Raw genomic sequence first — 25,915 nt, forward strand, 5'->3', positions numbered from 1 at the left:
TCAGTTGAAAGGAGTATTGTTGTCATACTGTCATGTTTAATAAATTAAGATATCTTAAGAAGTTACTCAGCAACCTGTTCAGACTCAAGTACTAAAAATGGGTTAATGGTCAAATTCGTTGCTGAAAAACAGGTCATTCTGTAAATTTGTCCCTGAAAATTTTATTAATCAAATTAGTACTTCAAAGATTACAAATTAATTATTTTTGTTCTTTCGTCATTCTATTAACAATTTTTGTCAACGATTGATGATGTAGAATATTAATGGACAATATACATAATCCATAGCATGTCCAATTGAACGCCGACCAAATATGTTTTTAAAATTCTATCAGTTTAGTTTATTTTTTCAATAAACATATTTGCTAGTCCAATTGAATATGTTAGGTATCATATGTATGATATCAGTAAGCATTTCATATCATCAATGGTTGACGGAAACTATTAATGAAGTGATGGAAGGACAAAAATGATTAATTTGTAATATTTGAAAAACCAATTTGATTGATAAAATCTTTCAGGGACAAATTTAGAGAACGACCCATCTTTTAGAACTAATTTGACTATTAACTCCACTAAAAATATATAGCTCAAGAATTCACTAAAAATGGTTTCAATTGTTTCCCCATATTACCAATAATCTCCACAAGAACACGTTCCATTCTTGAAATGATGGAACCTACGCATATCACGCACTACAATTTCCCTTCCTGTCACTAGTGATATGTACTTAGTAGCCTCATGGCAATCACCACAAACTCTAAGATTCTTCCTAATATGAATTGTTGTGCCAGGGCTAGTATTCAAGAGTCCAAATGCAATAGCAAGCCTCTCACTATGGCTAGTGAGCAATTGTTCTTTCACATCCTCTTCCACATCATGAATTGAATTGGTGTCAGGAACATAACCAGCATCCTTGATCTCATTCCCAAGATCCTCAAGAAAGGCATAGATTCTTTTCGATTGAGGGTGATTAGTACTTCCGGAATAGAACGTGTGAACCTCGTTCCTCAACTCGACCAAGCTGCAACCTGGCGTTTTCTGGAGCCCCTTTTTCTCCATGGATGTCCTCACCATGGCAACTTTGTCCCACATTGAGGCAGAGGCATACATATTGGCAAGCAACACATGATACCCTCCTTCATCCGGGTCTAACTCGAAGAGTCTGTCGGCAGCCTTTTCCCCCAATTCGACGTTTTTATGGATCTTACAAGCACCTAGCATTGCACCGAAAATGGTTATCCCTGGTTTGACAGGCATCTGCTCGATGAACTTCCAAGCCTCATCTAGCCGGCCAGCACGACCAAGGAGATCAACCATGGCACCATAGTGATCCATTGCAGGCTCCAAGCCATAATTTTCCTTCATGCTTTCGAAGTAGTAGAGGCCCTCTTCCACCAAACCTGAGTGGCTGCAAGCGGAGATAACAGACAGAAATGTTATCTCGTTCGGCTTGATGGCTCCCTTCTGCATTTGATCAAAGAGATCTACAGCAGCTTTTCCAAGGCCATGTGTTCCATATCCATCTATCATTGCATTCCATGTTATCACATGCCGCTCCTGCATCATGTCAAAAAGCTTTCTCGCTGTCTGAACCTCACCACATTTCGCATACATGTCAACGAGAGCAGTGGCAACAAAGACATTCTTGTCCATCAAAGTTCTTATAGCAAGTCCATGAATCCACTTGGCCTGGCGGGTAACTGATAAATCTGCAAGAGCAGTAATGGCACTCACTAATGTAAAGGAATCAGGTTTACTGCCTTTAGATTGCATCATGCAGAATAAGTTCAAAGCCTCCTTTACACACCCATTTTGAGCAAAACCTAATATCATGGCATTCCATGTGACGTTCGTCTTGTCCTTCATATTATCGAATATTGATGCTGCGATATCAACTCTCTTGCACTTCGAATACATGGATATCAAAGAGTTCATAACCGACACGTCACAGTCGAGTTTCAGTTGTTCCAACAATTTATGAACAAATCTCCCCTGTTCAAGATTGCCTAAATTAGCACAAGCCTGCAAAGCTCCCATCATGCTAACATTTGTAGGCTGCACCCCTTCATCCAACATCTTCAAAAAAGTTTCATATGCTTCTTTAGACTCTCCATTCTCTGCAAGACCAGCAATCATAGTATTCCACGAAACAACATTCTTGCTACTCATTCCTTCAAAAACCAACCTTGCATCACTCACAGACCCACACTTGAAGTACATATCGAGAAGCGCCGTCGCAACATTAACCATGGACTCAAACCCTGACTTTACAGCAAACCCATGAACAGACCTTCCGATTCTCAACGCCTTCAAATCAGTCACGGCCGGCAAAACACTGACCAGCGTGATTGCATCCGGCCTCTGGCCAGCCTCCTGCATCAGCAAAACCAACTCAACTGCCTTCTTGGCGAACCCATTCTGAGCATACCCGGCCACCACAGTGTTCCAAGAAACCAAATCCCTCTGCGGCATTCTCTCGAACATCTTATACGCATCAGCAATCTGCCTGCATTTCGCATACAAATTAACAACAGCAGTCATGGCAAACAAATTGTTCTCACAACCATTAACAATCATCTGTCCATGAATCTCTCTACCCATTCTGAGATCCAATTTCTCACCACAGAGCTGCAGCAAGTAAGTGAAATCGTAAACAACAGGCTTAACACCATCAGACCTCATCCTATGGTAAAATCCCAAGGCTTCATGCAAAGAAGAGTTTCTTGCATATCCTTTGAGCATGGTGTGGTAAAGTACATCGAGCTTGTCGTGGTCATCGACGGAGTCGAAGACACGTGTAGCTTCGGAAATGCTGCCGAACCTGCAGAACAAGCTGAGAAGCTTGGTTTGGAACAAGTGCTGATTGTAGAAGCCGTTCTTGATGACAAGGGGAAGGAATTGACGGAGCTCGGTGAGAGAGTTGCAGAGCTCTAGGAGAATGGCGGAGGGGTGCCTGTAAACATGGGTGGGGATGAAGATCCGTTCGTAGTGAGGGGTTGCTGCTGCCGTTGATGGTGTGGGTTTGGTGGGAAGAGGTGAAGGGTGTAGTGCTAATAGCTGCGAGCTCATTCTTTCTATTATCTATTCAGAAGCCATAGTCATCAAGCTCAACCCTCTATCGCTCTATTGCTTCTTCATACTCATACATGCAAAAATATCAAAACTCTCTGTATAATTTCGAGTCAAATTTTTTGAACTTATTTGTTATAATGAATTAAAGAAACTTTTAGGACCCATCAATTTTTAATATTTTTTTTGTCATTATTTGATTAATATAAATATTAAATTATTTTTAATAAATAAATTTTATTAATTTATGTGTGTAATTTTAAAAAAATATAGATATAATCTGTATTAATTTATGTATGTAAACACTGATAAATATAAATATAATTTAAATTTTAAAAAATATATCCATTTTGGTCCTCAAAAAATTTTAGACCGAATACTTTAGTCCTCAACTAAAATTAATTACTCGATTGATCCCTGACATTTAATTCCGTCAGTCACTTAAGTCATTTCCTTTATTTCGTTAACTATAACGGAGAACAAAATAGTTCCTGACAACTCTAACAGGAGACAAAATGGTCCCTGATCTCCTTTGTTCATAAACGACATTGTTCTCTCCCAATTTTCATTATATCTCGCATAACACTAGCAGTCTAACACTATAACTTCAAACTACACAATGTACACTCTATAAATTTAATGTTCACAAGAAAAAAAATTCTCAACTTGTTCTCAACCAATTCATACTCAGGAAACTAATGCCTATATCTCTCAACTAGTTATCGTCTTTGATGGATCTCTTGAATCTAGACAGCAAGTCTGGTTTGTTAAGACCCGTCGTCGTCGTTGCCATCTCCCTCCTCCTCTGCCCTATCATCTCCATGACCACATTGTCCACCACTCTGATCGCTTCCTTCAACTTCTTCTCCGAACCAATGTTTAGGAATCGCTTCAGTTTTCATATGAGCGGCAACGGTGACATTGCTCGTTGTACTGATAGATTGGATGCGAGGTCGAAACTGTCTGCCAACTTGAACTTTGGAAAAGAAGGAATGAAGCACTCGGTATCTATTTCAAATGAGAATTTGCATATGATGTCGAAGGAGAATCTTCTCATGATGTTCTAATGTCCAACAATCTACATTGCTTGTCAGAGAGTGGAGAAATGCGTGCCCTTAGAGTAGTTGTGGAACTTGATCTTGAGGATGTCGTGGACGTGTTGGGGTTGGAGGTGATGTTATCGAAGACGTGGAAGTGGATGTTTTTTGGTGGGTGAAGTGCAGAGGAGATGAATGTATCAGTCACAAAGATTTAAGAAGTGTGTGGTCCATGACATGTTGAGGTAGGTGCGACACGTGTGACAATTGCTTAATCTTGGAATTAAAGAGGAGGAAGGAAAAGATGAAAAAAAAAAAGACCGTGAAGGTGAAGAAGAAGAGTATGAATGTTAGGATTATGCAAGATATGATAAAAATTGGGGAAGAACAGTGTCGTTTTCGAATAAAGGGATAAGAGATCATTTTGTCCTTTGTTAGAATTGTCAGGGACCATTTTGTCCTCTATTAGAGTTGTTAGGGACTATTTTGTCCTCCATTAGAGTTAACGGAGTAAAGAACCTAAGTGACTGACAAAATTAATTGTTAGAGACCAATCGAGTAATTAATTTTAGTTGGAAACTAAAGTGTCCAGTCTAAAATTATTTGAGGATCAAAATGGGTATATACTCAAAATATCAACTCTGTGTATTAATTTCGAGTCAAATCTTTTGAACTTATTTGTTATAATGAATTAAAGAAACTTTTAGGACCCACCAATTTTTAATTTTTTTTGTCACTATTTGAATAATATAAATATTAAATTATTTTTAATAAATAAATTTTATTAATTTATGTGTATAAATTTTAAAAAATATAGGTATAATCTGTATTAATTTATGTATGTGAACATTGATAAATATAAATATAATTTATATGTTTTTTGTGCATAAAATTTCTGTAAATATGGATGTAAATTATTATTAACTAAACATTAGTCAAAAATGATAATATTTACTAGACATGTAGTATTATTTTAATTTTAAATATTTAAAATTTGTTAATTTTTATATGATTTTAAATTAAATAATAATTATTTATTCATTTTCATAATTAGATATTAATTTTTTTAAAAAATTATACATTAAATAAATTACAGTTCAATATTACACGAAAACAATAAATAGAGAATGATTACAATAAGATCTTATTTTTATTTTATATAAAGTGTTCCAGGATGTAAAATTTTTTAAAATTGCACATAAATTGCTATAGGGATAGGACATTGTATTTTAAGTGAAGAACAAAATAAAACATAAATTACTACAAAAGGTAGCGATTTATGAACAAAAAGTTAAGGGCAGAAAATTGTCCTACGATGTCGCAGATTATGAACAAAACCATGGTCGAAATTTGTTAGGCCACATTGCGGTTTACGAAGAAATAAGGGTGTAAAGAAACTGCAACATGCTGTAACAGATTACTTGAATAAGCTATATAAACCGCAATAGTTGGCCACGAATTATTCATTTGAGTCATTTTCAAAGTTTGATTTTAGAGTTTTCAGAAAGGCCAACAAGGATCAAGCACGAGTGGGAACATAGAAGAAGATTGTGTCTACCGATTAAACGGCGTTGCTTAGGACTCTGCATTTTCTCTCTTAACAAGTGTAAACACCATTGAAATGATGTTCGAGTTTTTATCCTACATAATTGTCAAAAGCAATATACTTCTATATTTGTCATACAAATGAGTTTCATCAATACTCACAAGTGGCTTGTTATTCCGGAAGGCCTCAATACACGGAAAAAATGTCTAGAAAAGAAAAGACGGTCGAAATACCTTGTAGATTCACTAACCTGATCCTCAACTCTAAATGTAGAAATCTTTAACACTGCAATTCTTCCTACCATGGTTGACTATATACTAAGAATCCATCATGACAACTTGTTGTAAGACTTCTCCCAATTTCCATGGATTCGTGCTATTGTCTTCTGTTTTGCAAACCAAACATTTATGTAACTAGGTCTGAAATCATAACTTGTCTTTGTTGCTTGCTGCAATACCTTTATTGTAACCGTAGCATTGGCCTTGACAAACGGAAAGATTAAAGCACATATCATGTGACTATATATGCAACATGAGCATGAAAATAATGTAGTCTTGGACAGTGCAATATTTATTATTTTTTAAATTTTCATATAATATTTATCAGTGTCTCTCTATTTTTTAAATTGTTATCTACATGACGATCTTTTATAAATAAACACGTCATAGTAGTTAACCGTACATATAAGCACTACCATTAAATTTTTTACTTGATAAATTGATAAAAAGATATAAGGTGTCCATCGTTTGCAACATACACTACTTCTATACTCTAGTTAGTAGTCATAAACATGTGGGTATACAACTTATGTAGCAATTATTTTTTTTACACCTGTTATCCAAACCAAACACTTAATCAATTGATGAGTTGACTACCAATCCGAACTCTATCCATTTTTAAGAATGACAACGCAATCTCTCAAAATAAAAACGATCCACTTTGGTCCCTGTCCCCTAATTTTGTCACACAACGCGGTCTCTGTGGGTTATTTTCCGGTGAGGCTTGACGGAAAACACTAAGCTGTCACGTTTGAAGTGTGATCGATCACATGAGCTCGCTGACGTGTTCATTCAGTGCCTAGTTGGACAAGTTCAAATGAACAGGGGATCAGTTGTCCACTTCCTTCACTCTAAAAACGACGTCATTCGCGCGGGAAGTAATGCTTTAGTTGCTTCTCATCAAACGTTGTGTTTCCATAAAACCCCATCAACAAGCCTTCACATTTACAAGAAAATGTAGCAGAGGCATGAGCGGCAGTAAGGAGCATGCGTCGAGTTCCATTGGTGGGAGTGGAAGAGAAGCTTTTAAAGAGGAAGGCAGAAGTGTTATAGGCGTATCTGCAGGAAGTGTTGGTATGACGAAGAAGAAGATCTTCATTACTCCATGATGCCATTGTGGGGCACATGCAATACTGTTTTTCTCCTCAATAGAACTAAACCCTAACATGTTATTTTATGGATTTCCACACTTCAAGGTAATGTCAAATTTAATTTAAGTTTCTTTGATTTTAGCTGCTTGTGACATCTTCTTAGCTGTGGGTTTATTGTACAAAGTTCAACACCTTATTGTAAATACTTTGCATGGTTGGATGATTATGTTACATCATTTGATGAATTACCTAGAAATTCTCCTTTTATGGAGGGTTGGAAGCCAGATCAAAATCAGATACCTAATGCTGTTGTTGTTGATGCCGAAAAACTCAGGGAACTAGACGGAGTTATTGGGTTAGAATTTGAAGCTAAAAATTGTAATGCCAATAGTGGTACTAGTTGCATTAGTGTTAAAGCTATGGTTATTGTTTTTGTATTTGGAATTGTAATATCAAAATTTGTTTAAGGCATTTGGCTAGCATGAAACCTTATGTGATACTAGGTTTAAAGTGTATGTTGTTTTAAAAAGTGCATGTTGCTTAAGGCATTTGGAATAAAGTGTATGTCTACTTTTTAAATTGTATTACTAACTTTAGAATAATGTATGTTGTTTGAGATGAGATAATGCTTTGATTCAATGAAAATTATCTGTTACTACTTTGATGTATTTTAGTATGTAGTTACACAAACTTTTCAATGGACAATCTTGGATAAACAAACCAAATAGATGCTTTATATAAAACAGCTACAGAAAACAACCAATCATATCCTTGTTCAGCATGAGAAAGGGACAACATATAGCCTTTTAACAACAAAAAGAAAGCCAACATGTAGCCTTGAATCAAAACATCTTCCAACTCAGTCTAGTAGAGTTTCAAACTGACCTAAACATGCATACATACACTTAATTAAGGCAAAGTTTTTCCTAAATTTGTAAACACCGACATCAAAGTAACAACAAAGGGAGTTCAGTTTGATATCATCTAAGTCAACAGCAACACATCAAAGATCATGTCTACCTCGGAGGTATAAACCCAGGGATAGGAATGAACTTGAAAAGTCTTGCTGCAATCCCGAAACTTACTGTAGCCATGCTCTCAGCAGAAATAGCATTTTGTTGATGGGGGACATTAGTAGCTGTTGTCCTCGGGTTCACATTCTGTTTGGTTGGAACATAAGGTCTCGAGAAGTGAAGAACCTTTTCTCCTAGGATTTTCTTGTAAATGTGAAGGCTTGTTGATGGGGTTTTATGGAAGCACAACGTTTGAGAAGCAACTAAAGCGTTACTTTCCGCGCGAACGACGTCGTTTTTAGAGCGAATGAGGTGGGCAACTGAGTCCTAGTCCATTTGAATTTGTCCAACTAAACGCTGAATGAACACGTTAGCGAGCTCTTGTGATCGGTCACGCTTCAAACGTGACAGCTCAGCACTTTCCATCAAGCCTCGCCAGAAAATAACCCACAAGGACCGCGTTGTGTGATGGAATTAAGGGATAGAGACCGAAGTGGATCGTTTTTATTTTGAAGGGTTGCGTTGTCATTCTTAAAAATAGACAGGAATCGGGTTGGTAGTTCACTCATCAATTGATTGGTTTTCACCCAAAATAGCTCAAATTTTTGTTAAGGAGTACTCTAAGTAGTAGGTTTGTGGGTAAAAAATAGATATAGATATACCCATAAAACACCTCTAATAGAAGACGAGGTTAATTAGTAGATACAACATAATCAACCAAAAAAGAAATTATCACTATATATTTGAATCAACCAAAAAAAAATTTATCACTATATATTTGAATGATGAGTAGAATTAAAATCTGCTACACTACAACAAATTTAAACAACAATGATTCAAAAAGGCAGACATGATAACTTAAAACAATTCGAAAATGTTCAAAACAGAACACTTATACTGATTATCTAGGTAGAATATTTGAAATTGATACTTCATTGACCAAAGGATCCTTATCAAAAGCACTTGATGTTGGCTCTTCTTTGATCTTTCTTCCAACTGAAAATGCAGGATGATTAGGAATAGGAAGTGTCATTGTCTCACTTGCTAGCATAACAACCACCGTTGACATTGTCGGCCGATCTACTGCATCTTCTTGTACACACAATAAACCAATATGTATACACCTTGTAACTTCATTTCTTGTGTATTTATTTTCTAATATAGGATCTACTAGCTTTAAACATTCTCCTGTACACCATAGTCTCCAACTCTGCACAAACATATGGATATTTATGTATAATAGAACTTAAACTCCTGCATACCTCTTGTAATAGCAATTTATTTTTATGATAACATAGTGTAATTAAGGAAACTAACATATTCAAGAAGACTTTGACCATGTTCTGAAACATAGAATTTATTATTCCTTTTGCCACAAATGATTTCTAGTAGAAGAACTCCAAAACTAAAAACATCTGATTTTACTGAGTATAATCCTTCCATGGCATATTCAGGAGCCATATATCCGCTGGTCAAAAATCAATATAATACCATTAGTTCTTTGTATATATATCCATAGACGAAAAGAAAAGAGAATAATAAGACATACTAGGTACCCACAACCCTTCTAGTACTGTCTTCGTTCTGGCCTTTTTCAAATGTTCTTGCTAATCCAAAATCTGATATTTTTGGATTCATATCTTGATCAAGTAGAACATTACTAGCTTTCATATCTCTATGAATTACTCTAAGTCTAGAATCTTCGTGTAGGTATAGAAGTCCTCGTGCGATTCCTTTAATAATATTCATTCGAACCTTCCAACTTAGTTGCTTTCGCTTTTCCACATCTGACAACAACACAAGAAATGTTTCTAGACAACATATGCAACAATATATGCAGTAGCCATTCTTGTTATATTTTATCATTCAGCACCAACAACAACATAAAATTTTAAAGGCACTAGGTTCTAAAAGGAAGAACTTACCGAATAGGTGAAGGGCAAGGCTTGAATTCGACATGTATTCGTATATAAGCAGCTTTTCATTTTGCTCAACACAACAACCCAACAGTCTCACAAGGTTTCTATGTTGTAATTTGGCTATGAATATTACTTCATTCTTGAACTCATATAAACCTTGGCCAGATGTTTTAGAAAGTCTTTTGATGGCAACTTCTGTCCCATCTTGCAAACTTCCCTAAATATATATAGATTTTGCAGAGAAAGAAAAATTCAAGTACAAACATTCATTTCAATAATTTCCATAATGAGTAAGTACACAAATTAGTACTTATGAATTTGTTTTGAATAAATTAAGTTTCTAACAAGAACAAATTATATGCATATATAGTTTGGTTTCCACATTGAAATATTCAGTGATACCTTATAAACAGGACCAAATCCACCTTCTCCTAATTTGCAAGAATCTGAAAAGTTATTAGTGCTCTGTCGAATCCAAATTAGAGGGACTGTAGGAAGGTCAGCATTCAATGAATCGTCTCCTTGACTTTCTCCTTGACCTTCTTGAGAGTTATAATTTATTGATATAGGAGCGCTCTCACACAATAATGCATCTATGGATCAACAAATTTGTGATATCAGTTTATAATGTTTATTGATTAATGTACTTAGCTTGAAAAACTTCAGTAGTCTTAGTTACCATTATTTGATTGATTCTTCCTCCATATGAAGTAGATGCCACTAATTAGTAGGATTACTGGCACAAACACACTCACTATGATGATAATCAAAGTTTTTGTCTTACTTGAACTGTTCTTGGCTGCAATAATAGCATAGGTCAAAAAGTTGAATTTGATTGCTCATATGTATCTATATATAGAGAGGACACTCTTGTATTTGGTGTATTAATTAATAAACTCATATATCTTCAATAATTTTGTATAAAATTTTGTTTTTATTGGTTTAATTATTGAATTCGTATTGAGCCTTGTGGAATTTAACAGCTACAAGGAACTAACTCTAACTGAATAACTAATTCTACCAGCTGTCACTAACTGATTGCATTTTCTAACTAACTTGCATAACTAATTCTGCCAGCTGTCACTAACTAGAATATTTTGTGCCAAATTTTGTAAGAAAATATAAAAAACAACAATGCTATATCACCAGCAAATATTATCATTTTTTGTCAGTACTTAACCGGTAATAATTTGCACCCATATTACATAAGTTTTGCACACAAGAAACATTTAGTTTTCACCTATATTTACGAGAGTTTTGCACAGATGAATCAAATACAGTATACACCCACATTTTTCAGAGTTTGCACACATGAATTAGTAAAATTTATTTGTTAAAGACAATTTAGTATTTGTGCTGGCCAAATAATGGCCAAAAATACTAAAATTGTTGGCCCCAAAAAATCTACTAAAAATACTAAAATATGATCAAATAGTTTACTTTTACGTATGTTAACATTATAAATTGTGCGGCAAAAGAATCAAAGTGTTTGATTTAAAATTCGTTAGGAACTAATTTGGATGTTTACACTACAACTAACTAAGAAAAATCAAACAATTAAATATATTGCCAGAAAAGATAATAACAAAAATAATTAGTTACCTGAACTAGGCAAGGGAGAAGATCCTTGAATCTTGTAGAACATATAATCATCATACCTTGTCAAACAGCTTGGAGATCCAACTTGCCATCCAACTTTTGAAGCACAGCATTTAGGAACTTGATCCAACATAGCATTCAAACACTGCCTACACTTGTCACTAGTAAGGTCCCTAGTACATTGCACCAATCCATATCTTTTCCCTAATGAACCACCAGCATTGAACTCACCCACTGCATACAACAGGTAATTGCTCTCCGCAGTAGCATTCTTTATCAAAATCTGCATATAAGTCTCAGCTTTCTGGAGTTCTTGTGTGCTGTTGGTGGTGTTCTTGGTTCCAAGAACTTGCCATGATGGGGTTGTTGTAAGATTACCATAGAAGGCATGGTTGGAGTATCTGAATATGCAGTAGTTATACCATATCACTGCTGATGACCTGTTTGGGCAGTGCTGAGGAATGTCTGCGGCTGCAGTGGAGAGGCAAAACTGGCAGAAGGTTCCAGTGACATCACCTCTGCGGATCAGTAACGAATCCAGAAAAGTTAAATAACAATTACTGATTATTAAAAGAAATTTAGATCCTCTAAATTTTGTATTTTCACCTCTCTTACCATTGAATGTTTTGGTTTTCTCTTGGTCCTGCCTATGAAATAAATGGTGTCCAAAATGAAATTCAAAATTTAGAGAATCCAAATCCGCAAAAATAAATCATGTTTTCTCTTAGTCTCATCCATGAAATAAATGGTGAGAGATCACACTTTATCCTGAAATTCAAAATTTAGAGAATCGAAATCCGCAAAAATAAATAGGATAAAGTGTGATCTATCATCATTGAATATTTTCTCTCTCATGTTTTTTTTGTTCTACCTATAATATAAATAATAAATGAGTCTCCTTAGGAAGCCAATGGAGTATTTGTAAACGTGTACAATGGACTATTTATTTGGCCTGAGTTAAAAAATAAATATCCAAGATAAAATACTACTAATTTTTCAAACACAATATACTTATATTATCCAGAATAACCATCTGAATACTAAGAAAAATAAACATTTGATATCCTACTGAATCAAACATCCCTAACCCCCATTGACTCCTAAATCCGCAAAAATAGCCAATGAGTTGTAGTTCAAATCTCCTATCTATAGTAAAAAAAAAGGTTCTCCTCTTATTAATTATTCCACATAGACTCCCCTGCAAGGCCAGCAAGAGATAGCTTTGTCTTAAATGTTGTGGCGTTCTATGTGTTCAAGCTTATATTTTCTTTTGTATATTTTATTATGTTGCTTTGTTGAATACTTGAATTCCCTTGCTCCACCGTATATGTACTCATGGCTACGTATATATTAATATATATAAGAATCTATTTGTGTCATTATCCGATGTGATGCAACAAGAATAAAAAACAATATTCTTTTTTTTTTTGTCAAAATTCATAGTTAGCCGTCATAGAAACTACGAGAAATTTGCAAACTCTAGACACGTTTAAAAGTAGCCACTAGCCAATTAATCAATTTTATTTCATTTATGGACTTTTACCACCATTTCAATTGTTGTAATTACTGTTATGTTATGATTAATCAAAGATCTTCACTATTCTTAAAATCATGGCTAAAAGCCAAAAAACCTAGACAAATTGTAAACCTGATGTCTCAATTAACCACATACTGTATTCATAACTAAAGATCAAAATTTAGGTACAATTAACTTTATAGAAAGTTGATAGTTAAAGTCGTTATATGACAATTTAGTTAAACCTGTCAAATCATTCAACAATTTTTAACTACCAACTTCCCATAAAATTAACTGCACTTAAGTTTCTACCAGAAATTTAAAAAGTTTAGTGGGAAATATGCACACAAAGAATGAAAGATTGTTCGTACCTGCAGTTATAGAAGCCATAGATGACATCGCGTGTGGCGGTTCCAACGGTGGTATAGTTGTAGCCCTTGCTTGTGGCACCATCAGATGAAAGCCATGAGAGGAGGCTGTTGAGGTTGGTTTTGAATCCAGTTGTTAGAGATTGTTGTGTTGAGTTTTGGCAGTCATCTCCAACGTAGTTCAGTGATGATGATTGTGCTCTTGTTCTGGTGATGGTGATGAAGATGTTCATCAACAAGAACCAAAGAAATAATCTATGGAGGGAACCAGTGAGTTTTGCTTCCATCATTTGATGAATGTGTGTGAATGTGTGATTAGTTATATCATTGTTGTTGTATCAAAATTGTGTTCCACAAGGAACTGAGTTATATATATCTAGACATGTTGAAGTCAATAATATGGCTATAATATATAAAACAACAATGTTATTTGTATGTTCAGTACTATTAAAATTTATTGTTTTTAGTCCTCACGTTTAGTTATTAATTCAATTTCTTTAATTTAGTAATTTAATAACATATTTTTGGTCTATACTTTTAAATACTGATGATTAAAATAATAAATTCTAATAATATTCTAACACTTTTTATATGTTAAAATAGTTACCAAAATTAATTATTATAAATTTGTAAGTTGATATTGGAGTTCACCAAAAATTAAACTCTTGGCATTTTTCAAATCTAGAACTTTAATATTATGTCATGATATCATTCATCCCAAAAATTTACACTAATAAAAAAAGTAACACTAATAATTATATTTCTAATACTTCCTAAACCTCTATTTTATTGACTTCTTATACTTCCTCTAATTTATTTTCAATGCATATTTTATATTTTAATATAATTACGTAAGTAATATAGTTATATGTAATGCCATATCAAAAAGTAATGTTGTAGTTCTACACTTCTACTGTTCAAAATCGATAGTCCTTTTTTAATATTTTTTTACTCTGAACGAAAACACCGATATAATAAACTATAAAATTTAAAAAAATTATAAGTACAAAAACTAATTCGCATGATGAGATCCAAAAATCTTATATGGCTCTTTTTTAAATGTTATTTTGTAATAATATTAAAAAAGACATTTATCTACAAAATCCTCTGTTTTATAATATAACTAATTTAGCATCGATCTCATAGTATTTTATATTAAATTTTCTAATTATATAAAAGTTTTATTATAAAAAATGTTAGTTTATATATTAAGGATCTACATCCTATATTGATATATTGCATATATTATTTGAAAAATAAACTTTATTTATATATTCTGTTGTTTTATCTATTATAGAGACTAGAGAAATAGTAGTATCACTTTTACTTTGATAATGTTACTCTTTTTTTTTACAAAATCATATAAAATACAATGAAAAAAATTATGTAAATTAAACATTGACATTATCACAAATAAGAGTAATATTATCATTTTCTTCTATTATAATATATAAAATAAGAGACTAAAATAATGCTATATATAATAAACTAATAATACCTAAACTCTTAAGCCTAACTATGCAAAAGCAAATTTTTTGTGTGTATTCATAGATAAGTACCTTTTTAAAAAAAGATAAATTTCTCTATACAAAAATGTTACAATATTTGTGTATAGTGTAATATTTAGTAATATAATTTTAAAATGTTTTATTTTTTTTAAAGGAATGTTCTCATTTTAATAATTTATTATAAATTATCGTGATTGAAACAATCAATACTTTTGACTTTGAAAAAATCTCAAGAAACCAGCCAGAGGCATGGTTTCTTTTGTCAATCTGACTAATTCAGAAATGTAAAACTTGGACTCCTAATTGAATAAACAAAATTACTAATAACTAGAGTATAAAAATAATGTATGTTTACCAACGCTATAAACAATTTTATACTCTAATTAGTAGTCATAAACATATGCAGGTATAGAGTTTGTGTAGCAATTTTTATTTTTAAACCTGTTATACAAAGTTAAAAACCAAAGACTTAATAAATTGATCGAATTTTACATAAAATGACTCAAATTTTTGCTAACATAATAAATCAACTAAAAAAGAAATTATCACTCTGTATTTGAATGATGAGTAGATTCTATATCTTTAATTATTAAACTACAACAAATATAAACAAGAATGGTTCAAATTGGCAGAAATAATTACTTATGCAATTAGAGCAATTTAAAAACAGAATTCTTATATCAATCATGTTACGTGTACACTAAATTCAGCTACTAAAATCAGCCACCAGTATAAAATACATATTAGAATATAAATATACATTGAAAATAAACTAAACCATACATGTATTTATACATAAATACATTAGTGGTTGATTTTAGTAGCTAATTTTAGCGTACAAATAGCATTTTTGTTCTTATATTGATTACCTAGGTAAACTATTTGAAACTGATATTTTATTGACCGAAAGATCCTTAACAAAAGTATTTGATGGTGGCTCGTCTTTGATCTTTCTTCCAACTGAAAATGCAGGATGGTTAGGATTAGGAAGTGACATTGTCTCGTTTGCTAGCATCACAACAATTGTAGACATTGTTGGTTGATCTACTGCATCTGCTTGTACACACAGTAAACCAATATGTATATACCTTTTAACTTCATTTCTTGGGTATTTATCTTCTAGTATAGGATCTACTAGCTCCAAACATTCTCCTTTACACCATAGTTTCCAACTCTGCACAAAAATGTGGATATTAATATATAATAGAAATTAAACATATCTTTTTAAAAGTGATTTATTTTATAACACTAAAGTGTACTTAAAGAAACTAACATATACAAGAAGACTTTGACCATGTTCTGAAAAATAGAATCCGCTGCTCTTTTTGCCAGAAATGATTTCTAGTAGAAGAACTCCAAAACTAAAAACATCTGATTTTGCTGAATATAATCCTTCCATGGCATATTCGGGAGCCATATATCCGCTGTTTAAAAATCAATATAAAATTGTTATTCTTGTCAAAATAGAAAATGATATAACAACATACCACATATGAAAAGAAAAGATAGTAACAAGACATACTAGGTGCCCATAACCCTTCTAGTATTTTCTTCGTCTTGGCCTTTTTCAAATGCTCTTGCTAATCCAAAATCTGAAATTTTTGGATTCATATCTTGATCAAGCAGAACATTACTAGCTTTCATATCTCTATGAATTACTTTAAGTCTAGAATCTTCGTGAAGGTATAGAAGTCCTCGTGCGATTCCTTTGATAATATTCATTCGAACCTTCCAACTTAGATGCTTTCGTTTTTCCACATCTGACAACAAGACAAGAAATGTTTCTTGACAAAATTACTTATGTAATAGAATACATAAAAGAGTGTTTTTATATTGAATCTAAATTAAACCAGAGTCCTATTCTCATCACCTGGTGTTATTTCATTTTTGTTATATTTATCACTCAATACCAACAACAACTAAGAGAAAATTAAATTGAAAATAAAATTTTAAAGGCACTAGGTTCTATAGTTAAAAGCTTACCAAATAGGTGAAGGGCAAGGCTTGAATTGGACATGTACTCGTATATAAGCAGCTTTTCATTTTGCTCAACACAACAACCCAACAGTCCACAAGGTTCCTATGTTGTAATTTGGCTATGAATATTACTTCATTCTTGAACTCATACAAACCTTGACCAGATGTTTTTGAAAGTCTTTTGATGGCAACTTCTGTCCCATCTTGTAAACTTCCCTAAATATAGATTTTGCAAAGAAATAAAAATTTAAGTACAAACAGGTGTTGCAATAATGAGTAAAAGTTGAAAGGATGAGTGAATTAGTTATAGAATGAGCTGGCACAATTAGTTTGTCAGAAATCAGTTATGCCACCTGGCAATGATTGTTAGAGTTAGTTGCATTACTTGTAAAGCAAGACTGGACTATAATTTCTCTTGTGTATTACAGTAAGAATCAACAGTTGGACTGCATTTGGTTTTGAGAACAAAACAAGATAGAACACTTAGTACAGCATACAAAAGCCAAAGACACAAAAATGAGAGTTTTTGTAATAAGAAATACAATTTATCTTCATTTTTTTCTTCATACAAAATTTGGAAAGAAATAGAATGGTAAAAAACGTAATTTTGAAAAATTGACGGTGACAATAAAAGAAAAAAAAGAAACCATAAGCTACTTCTCCGTCCAGTGTCTTTGTGTTTTTCTTACCAGGAAGAACACAAAATAGACTCATTCAGTATCCTGAGACGCAATGTCTCTATCTATAGCACATCTGTCAAACACGATTTTGTATCTCTATATCTATATCTCAAGTGTCATGTACTCGTAAACAAAAGCAGTCTTTAATAATACTCTTATTCTCACACTAAAAACTAAATATCTCAAGTTCTCTCTTTCTCTCTCTACTTTCTTTCTTACACCACTGCAAGTCACTGATACATTTTCAAAAGTAAAGGAGTAAATGCAGAATTAGTCCTTATCAGTTTGTTTTGAATAAATTTTCTAACAAAAAAAATTATATGCATATATAGTTTGATTTCCATATTGAAATATTCAGTGATACCTTATAAACAGGACCAAAACCACCTTCCCCTAATTTGCAAGAATTTGAAAAGTTATTAGTGCTCTGTTGAATCCAAATCAGAGGAACTGCAGGAAGGTCGGCATTCAATGAATCGTCTCCTTGACCTTCTTGAGAGTTATCATGTACTGATATAGGAGTGTCCTCTGACAAAAATGCATCTACAGATAAAATAAACCTTTGTGATATGAGTTTATAATGTTTATTGATATAAGCAAGTACCTAAAATGAGCTTAGAGAACTTAATAGTGTTAGCTACCATTATTTATTTGATTCTTCCTCCATAATAAGTAGACGCCAGAAATTAGTATCACTACTGGCACCAACACACACACTATGATGATGATCACAGTTTTTGTCTTGCTTGAATTGTTCTTGGCTGCAATAATAGCATAGGTCAACAAGTTGAATTTAATTGCTCATATATATCCATAGATATAGAGGAATATATACTCTAGAAGTAATTAATAAAAGTAATTAGTTACCTGAATTAGGCAAAGGAGAAGATCCTTGAATCTTGTAGAACATATAATCATCATACCTTGTCAAACAGCTTGGAGATCCAACTTGCCATCCAACTTTTGAAGCACAGCATTTAGGAACTTGATCCAACATAGCATTCAAACACTGCCTACACTTGTCACTAGTAAGGTCCCTAGTACATTGCACCAATCCATATCTTTTCCCTAATGAACCACCAGCATTGAACTCACCCACTGCATACAACAGGTAATTGCTCTCTGCAGTAGCATTCTTTATCAAGCTCTGCATATAAGTCTCTGCTTTCTGGAGTTCTTGTGTGCTGTTGGTGCTGTTCTTGGTCCCAAGAGTTTGCCATGATGGAGTTATTGTAAGGTTACCATAGAAGTCATGGTTAGAGTATCTGAGTATGCAGTAGTTATACCATATCACTGCTGATGACCTGTTTGGGCAGTGCTGGAGAATGTCTGAAGCTGCGGTGGAGAGGCAAAACTGGCAGAAGGTTCCGGTGACATCACCTCTGCGGATCAGTGACGAATCCAGAAATTTAGGTTACAATAGTAATTGGTAGAAATTCAGGTGCAGTCATTCACATGAAGAGCTATTAGATAAAAATTTAGTTAAATTAATCAAACTATTTAATTAAGCTTTATCTTTTTCATTAGTCACCTTATTATTTTTGTCAAATTTTAAAATTTATTAGAGTTAGAATTTAATTTTGATACATTATCAGTATAAAATAGTTTTATACATATATTTAATTACATAATATCACATTAGTAAAAATAATATTGACGGCGTGAATCTTCCAAAAGAACGGATGTGATTGCACGCCTATGTAAACGCTTTTGTATCAAAATTAAACTCTATTTTATTGGTAGTTGAATTTTTTAAATTCTAATTTAGTAACTTATTAAATTATACAAAAAATTATTTTGTCTTTGTTAGAAATAATAATATCATAAAATCACTCCATCCAAAATTTAAACCAATGAAATAAGAGATGTGAATGATTATATTTTGACGTAAATTTAAAGAATAAAATATAGAAGTAACTAATCACGTTTTTTTTTTTTCAAATTTTAGCCATCACGTTTTATACATAGTTCTAAAAGGAATTTAAAAATTTGGTGAAAACTCATTTGAAGTCGATTTCACCTGAAGTTAATACCTCAAAGCCGTTAGATGAAAATTTAACCAAAACAGTTAAATAGCTCTCGATATCAACTTTACGTGAAGTCAACTGCACATGAATTTTCACCTTAAAAATTTTAGTGGGGGCATTCGGGGTTTGTCCGTACCTGCAGTTGTAGAAGCCATAGACGGCATCACGGGTGGTGGTTCCGACGGTGGTATAGTTGTAGCCCTTGCTTGTGGTAGCATCAGAGGAAAGCCATGAGAGGACGCTGTTGAGGTTGGTTTTGAATCCAGTTGTTAGAGATTGTTTTGTTGAGTTTTGGCAGTCATCTCCAACGTAGTTTAGGGTTGATGATTGTGCTTTTGTTCTGGTAATGGTGATGAAGATGTTCATCAAGAAGAACCAAAGAAATAATCTATGCAGAGTAGTGGTCAGTTTTGTTTCCATTATTTGACGAATGAGTGTGATTCATTAATATCATTATTCTTGTATCAAATTTGGCTTTGATTGATGAACTCAGAAGAATATATGTATATATACATGTTGAAGTCAAGCTAGTTATAATACAAGAGAAAGTCTAAACTCTTAATAAATTTACAATGTGAATACTAAAATTATTTTTTAATATAAAAATATTATTTATATACTAAAATCAATAAATATGTATTTAATTATTTATATAAATATATGAATTGTTTAACTCATTCTTAATAAGTATTTTATATTTTAATATATATTTTATACTAATAATTAAATTTGTTAACTGATTTTGATGTAACCCAATATGATTGTTTTTAATAATATAGATGAAAATATTTATTTATATTGTTACTTTCACATTATATGATAAAAAAGAGTTAATACTTAAAGTGGTCCTGAATTTATAGTCGAGTTTTAATGTGATTTTTAAACTTAAAATTATCACAAATTTATTCATGAACTTAATAACTATCATTTCTAAGATATTTTCTGGTAACGGAATAATGATGTGATTAGACGGACGCCACAAATTTGTTTATCATTGTTTTATTTTTGTCATTTAAATAGAATATAAGTGTATTGTAAAGGATTTTAACTCCAACATGTTAAAACCCTCAAAATACCCTAAACGATGTTGTTTATGTTTTATTTGAGTGCTAAAAATAAAATAATTTTTACCGGTCTAGCCTAGTTTTTAGTGTAGTTTCCATTTAACTACGTTATTATTTCGTCATCGAAAAGTATTTTATTTTAGAGGTTGTTAAATTTAAAGATAAATTTAGGACAATTTTAAATTAAAAAACGACATTAAAATATAATTACAAATTCAAAGACTACTTTAAATATTAACACCATAAAAAATAGCAATATATATATATATATATATATATATATATATATATATATATATATATATATAACCAACCTAACGTTAGTCTCGTAACTTTTTATATATAAATTGTCCAATTATATAAAAACTAGCTGATATATTGAGAATTTAAATTCTAATTATTTGAATCGGAGAGAAAACTACTCCCGTTTACCTAATCTTTTATATTATTTATTACAAGATATAAAATGAAAGATTAAAATAGTGTTATAATGAGCTAAGCATATCTAAATTCTTAAGAAAGTATATATAAATAGAATTTTTGTGTATAGTATTACAAAAAAATTATTTTTTCTTTTTTTTCTTTTTTATATTATACATTATATATACACATATATAGCTTCTTTATACAAACAGAGTTCAGGTAAGTTCAATATATTGGAAAACCATTTTTAGATGAATATCTGAAAAAGAAAAAATGAAAGTCAAACACATGATGCTTTCGACTTATATAAAATATGTAACAATTTTTGTACATAACGTAATGTTTACTAATATATTTATAAAATTATATTAAATAATATTATGTACAAAGTTTGACCAAACTATTTTAAAATGTTTTATTTTTAAAGGAAGAGTATTCTTATTTTTATATTTTTTCGCACATTCAGGTAAAGTGGTGAGTTCATATATAAGAACTTTGACTTTTAAATGTTTCAAGAAACCAGCCAGTGGTATTTTTTATTTTTTTTTAATCTGACTAATTCAAATACTTATAACTTGGGACTCAATTAACTGATGATATATATTTATTCTGAGTAACCACATTGTTTCTTGAATCGGATGCTTTAATTAAATTATTTATCAACTAATTTCTTATTAGGTTTGAGCCCTTCAACGTTTGACAGTGTAACAACATAAAATAGTTCCTCCTTTAGTATTTTATTTTATGTCCAACACAAACTGTTAGATGATGTCTACTTGGCTTGTTAAATTGTTAAATGTGATACTAAGCAATGCACATTATTTTTTATATTTATCGCGTAAATAATCATAAAAAAAATAATTAAATGATTGTATAAAATATTTTATATTTAATCAAAATTAAATCTTTTATAAAAAAAATTATTTGATGCATTATCAGTATAAAGTGCTTTTAGATGTACATCTAATTATATAGCGCTACATCAACAAATATAACTACAATTTACATAATTACATTAACTGCGTAAATAATTATCTAAAAGAACGTAAATAATTATCTAAAAGAACAAATATGATTGGACGACTATTTAAACATTTTCCAAAACTAAAATCTTTTTACAAATGTGCCACATTTTCTAAACCTTAATACTAAGATATCACTCTTTTGAAACTAATTATTCAAATGCCACTCTTCCTATATTACAATAATTAATCATAATCATAATCAAAATTAAAATAACAAATCAGTTGCCACCTTAATAAAAAAAGTAACATTTAGGTAATTAGTTTCAAAAGGGTTTGATAATAAATATCGAAAAAAGGTGGTGCATAAGTAAAAGAGCCCCATTTTATCATTGTTTAAAATTTAATTTTAACGCACTATTAGTATAAACCAGTTTTATATATATATTCAATCACCTAACACAAGTACACAACATTAGTAAAAATAATTGTTTTTTTATATTAATTACGTAAATAATTATCTAAAAAAAACGAATGTGATTAAACAACTATATAAAATTAATGTCAATTATGGATTTAGATCAATATTTAAAAATTATTATTCACAAGCATGACTTTTTTTAAAACTCCTATATTTCTGAAGATCCCTTGGTCAAGATTTGATAGGGCTATAAAACCATTCTTTGAACAAAATGTAATTCAAGGGTAATTAATGTTTCTACAATCCAGAATAATACTTGCTTCCATGTTTACAAAATGCAAGTATGAATTTCAGGGTATCTAACCACCAGGTATTCATTATGCACTGAATTTGGATCAAATTGCAGTATTTGGATCACTTTCATAAAGCAATCTCTTGGGGGGTGGTGACTGATAGGGACATGGATAGATGCTCCTTCAAGTCAAAAACCATTGGAACATAGCTCCCATCCTCCATATTTAGAGCTAAAGGTTCCTCCACCATGTTTTTGAGCATACTCACATATTGCTTCTCTAACACACTGATCCCATGACACTGCTATATTCTGCAGTGACAAAGGCTCATTCATGCTTCGTAGAGAAAGTCTCAGTTTCAGATTCGCTTTACTTGACAGATCGTCCACGTCGACATCCACTCTGTCCAAATAGAAACACAGGAGGAAAGATTAAGAAAGACATAACCACAAGAATTGCCACCTTTTTTTCCAGAACTTATCACCAAATTGCCACCGTTTCAGAAGCTAAAGTTCATTTGTTGTTTGTTCAACATTTCAACCTTATAAAGACAATAAATAAAGTATTGAGAAATGCTAGAGGCTATCAGAATTTATTATTTTTGTCCATCACTTAGTCATCAACTCGATTCCTTCAGTTTAGTAATCCAACAATATACTTTATCCATACTTTTAAATATTAATGGCTAACTGATGGCCAAAAACAATAAATTCTGATGACCCGTCTAGCATTTCTCTAAAGTATTAATGAAAAAGAAGACAGTTAGATTGTCTAACCTGATTTCTGATGGTGTTTCATCTGAAATAACTGGTGAGCGAAGTGGATAACACCCGGGAACAAACAAATGTAACGGTTTGATTATTGACTGCATGATTGACAAATGTGATCAGTTGGAACAAACAAATCAAAAGTGTCTATAGTGTTAACAACATTATAGAATTATTCACCTCTTTGTTAGTAGCTTGCTCTGCTGTCGGGGGTAGATTAATAGTTACTGAATTGAAAACCAATTTGACAAATAGTCCTTCATCATGTTCTGGTGCACCCTCAGCTACTCCTGTAATGGTGTTTCCTTCGCTAATAACTACTTGAGTGTCTATCAGTAAGTTGTTTATCACTTTTATTTCTTCTAAGATAGTATAAATTTCCTGCAAGAGTTACCCATGCTCGAGTTATATGGGGTTGCTCTTTTCAGAAATAAGCAACAGAAATGTAATCTATAAAGGTGCTGTTATATATTTGTCTATAGGACAATCCATGTTTTGTGTCGGACGAAGCTCTGCTAATAAAATACTAATTATGCGTCGGAAAGATAAATTCTGCATAATTCACACTCACAAAGTAACGATTTCATCAAAGTGCATCAAATACCAAACTGGCTTATATTCTTGAGCACAAAGCTATCAAATTATTCAGAGTTTGGAGTACCTTAGATATTGAGGCAGGCTTCTCTGCACTGATGAACTGCCCGGAACTGCCACTTGCAGGAGTTGAATTAAAGAATCGCTTTATTTTCTTTCCTGTTGGAACAGGATCGTAGCAATTCAAGTTTGCATTTTCATCAGTTGAAATTTCTGCTATGTCATCATTTAAATGGAGTGCTAGTCCAATGTCATCAGTTGCAGCTATGAATGCTTCAGCTGACATTGACCTAAACTGCAATTACATGGCATAAGTGCACTTATCTACAAGTTCAGGCGAAATAAAAGAAAGAAAAGTTGGCAAGTTTTAGGCTAACCACTTTAATAAAGTGCTTCATTGCTGGGCTTGTATCATCGGGAATATCAGCTGGTTCATTCACAAAAGCTTCGGATGGTTCGATCTCAACTCCTATTTGTGGTTCTACTGCATGATTTCCACAACCTGATACCGTCGAAAAAGAGTTTGCGAGTAACTCATGTAACAGATAACACAGAAACAATGGTGTCTACATATATAGTAATAAATTGAATTGATGGATTGTAAAGAAATTACACCTTTTTCCATAGACACTTGATTTCCCTGTCGCGAACTGCAAAATTGGTTTACCTCTTGTAATGTTAGGTAAGGAATCTGCTTTGTTAAATGGGAACTCGGTAGGCTTATTACTTGCGAGGCTGGTTTCTTTCCAGATAGTTCCAATTGAGAACTGATTGAATTTGATGGCTCAACCTGTTGCTTGGATTGCACGTCAAAAGAACATTGTTGTTGACAGTAAGAGAAGTATTTCTTTTGTAAAACATCTTGTATGTACTTTTCCAGTCTATCTAGTCTCTGCTTGAAACCGCGATCAATCTTGCTTTTGTCCACATTCAATAATAAAAAAGTGTATTCCAGTGCTCGCTTATGTTGTTCGCATCCCTCCATATCAGCTATCGTCTTAGGATGTAGAGGAGCAGGCTCATTCTTGAGCTATATTCAATGGGAAAATAATCAATCAAGATTATAGGAATGCAAACTCAGAGTTGTTGTCTAAAATCATGATAGGCCTGAAAGTAACATATACCTGCTGAAGCTTTCTACTTATCAATTTGTGAAAAGTATCAAGTTTTGTGTAATATGTTGCTTTTATCATTTGTACCTACAACAAGGAAGAATCAAAATTACTCTCAATCTCAAATGTTTTTCTGTGTTAATAAGGTTCAAAAACACTAAAATTGGTTGTGAATATTGGTAGTTTGACATTTATAACTGCTTGATTAGTTTATAAATTTCGAAAATACGTATATGTATACCCTGTGTCTGTGTCTTATCATTTTTTAAGTTTGGTGTGTTTGCATGTCTTGTGTCATATCGTATCCCATGTCAGTATTAGTACTTTGTAGGAAAGAAAGATAATATTGGACATTACCTTTTGATAAACCTGTTCTTGCCACTCTCTGATTGCTTTAATTTCTTCTTCTCCTAGAAATACAAAAGTAAAATAAACATTCAATCAACCAAGAGAAAACAATCAAGATGCATGTGAAGAGGGCAGGAGCAATAGACATTATTCGGGTAAAGTTTGAAAAAAGATTGAAAACATAGTTTAGGATATTTTCACAATTAAAACCATATTTCATATCATATATTTTAATTAACTCAAACACTATACCTATAACCTTGGGACTATTGACATGACAAAGCAACCCCATCAATACTGA

The 25,915-nt window shown here is 32.3% G+C and overlaps 3 protein-coding genes across 3 annotated transcripts; all 3 read right to left on the minus strand.

Moving 5' to 3' along the window:
- Positions 1–583: 583 nt before the first annotated feature.
- Positions 584–3,186, minus strand: LOC114924630 (pentatricopeptide repeat-containing protein At1g11290, chloroplastic). Its single transcript, XM_029289857.2, has one exon. It carries the CDS (start codon positions 3,069–3,071, stop codon positions 630–632), a length of 2,442 nt encoding a protein of 813 aa, XP_029145690.1. The 5' UTR covers positions 3,072–3,186; the 3' UTR covers positions 584–629.
- Positions 3,187–8,778: 5,592 nt separating this feature from the next.
- On the minus strand, positions 8,779–20,117 carry LOC112718031 (uncharacterized). Its single transcript, XM_072204341.1, is given in 17 exon segments — positions 8,779–9,246; positions 9,354–9,504; positions 9,586–9,823; positions 9,962–10,172; positions 10,358–10,548; positions 10,635–10,754; positions 11,558–12,072; positions 13,442–13,777; positions 15,816–16,120; positions 16,220–16,370; positions 16,469–16,706; positions 16,930–17,016; positions 17,019–17,139; positions 17,968–18,146; positions 18,245–18,364; positions 18,471–18,985; positions 19,767–20,117. Coding segments are annotated over 17 exon segments (4,071 nt in total). The 5' UTR covers positions 20,051–20,117; the 3' UTR covers positions 8,779–8,937.
- Positions 20,118–22,981: 2,864 nt separating this feature from the next.
- Positions 22,982–25,906, minus strand: LOC112718032 (mediator of RNA polymerase II transcription subunit 15a). The gene is made up of 9 exons (XM_072204342.1): positions 25,867–25,906; positions 25,624–25,676; positions 25,279–25,353; positions 24,770–25,184; positions 24,532–24,656; positions 24,222–24,449; positions 23,741–23,941; positions 23,570–23,658; positions 22,982–23,195 (listed from the first exon to the last, which is right to left on the minus strand). The coding sequence occupies exons 1-9, from the start codon at positions 25,904–25,906 to the stop codon at positions 22,982–22,984; spliced, it is 1,440 nt and encodes a 479-aa protein (XP_072060443.1).
- Between the last annotated feature and the right edge of the window lie 9 nt (positions 25,907–25,915).

The sequence above is a fragment of the Arachis hypogaea genome, chromosome 10, assembly GCF_003086295.3.
Source record: "Arachis hypogaea cultivar Tifrunner chromosome 10, arahy.Tifrunner.gnm2.J5K5, whole genome shotgun sequence".
Taxonomy (NCBI): domain Eukaryota; kingdom Viridiplantae; phylum Streptophyta; class Magnoliopsida; order Fabales; family Fabaceae; genus Arachis; species Arachis hypogaea.

Bases quoted from the DNA above. Each gene is read 5' to 3' on its own strand.
- LOC114924630 (XM_029289857.2), bottom strand. From the start codon at position 3,071: ATGAGCTCGCAGCTATTAGCACTACACCCTTCACCTCTTCCCACCAAA.
- LOC112718032 (XM_072204342.1), bottom strand. From the start codon at position 25,906: ATGGGGTTGCTTTGTCATGTCAATAGTCCCAAGGTTATAG. The intron at 25,354-25,623 runs GTAATGTCCAAT...TCCTTGTTGTAG, and splicing joins AAGAACAGGTTTATCAAAAG to GTACAAATGATAAAAGCAAC. The intron at 23,942-24,221 runs GTACTCCAAACT...TAACTCTTGCAG, and splicing joins AGCCTGCCTCAATATCTAAG to GAAATTTATACTATCTTAGA.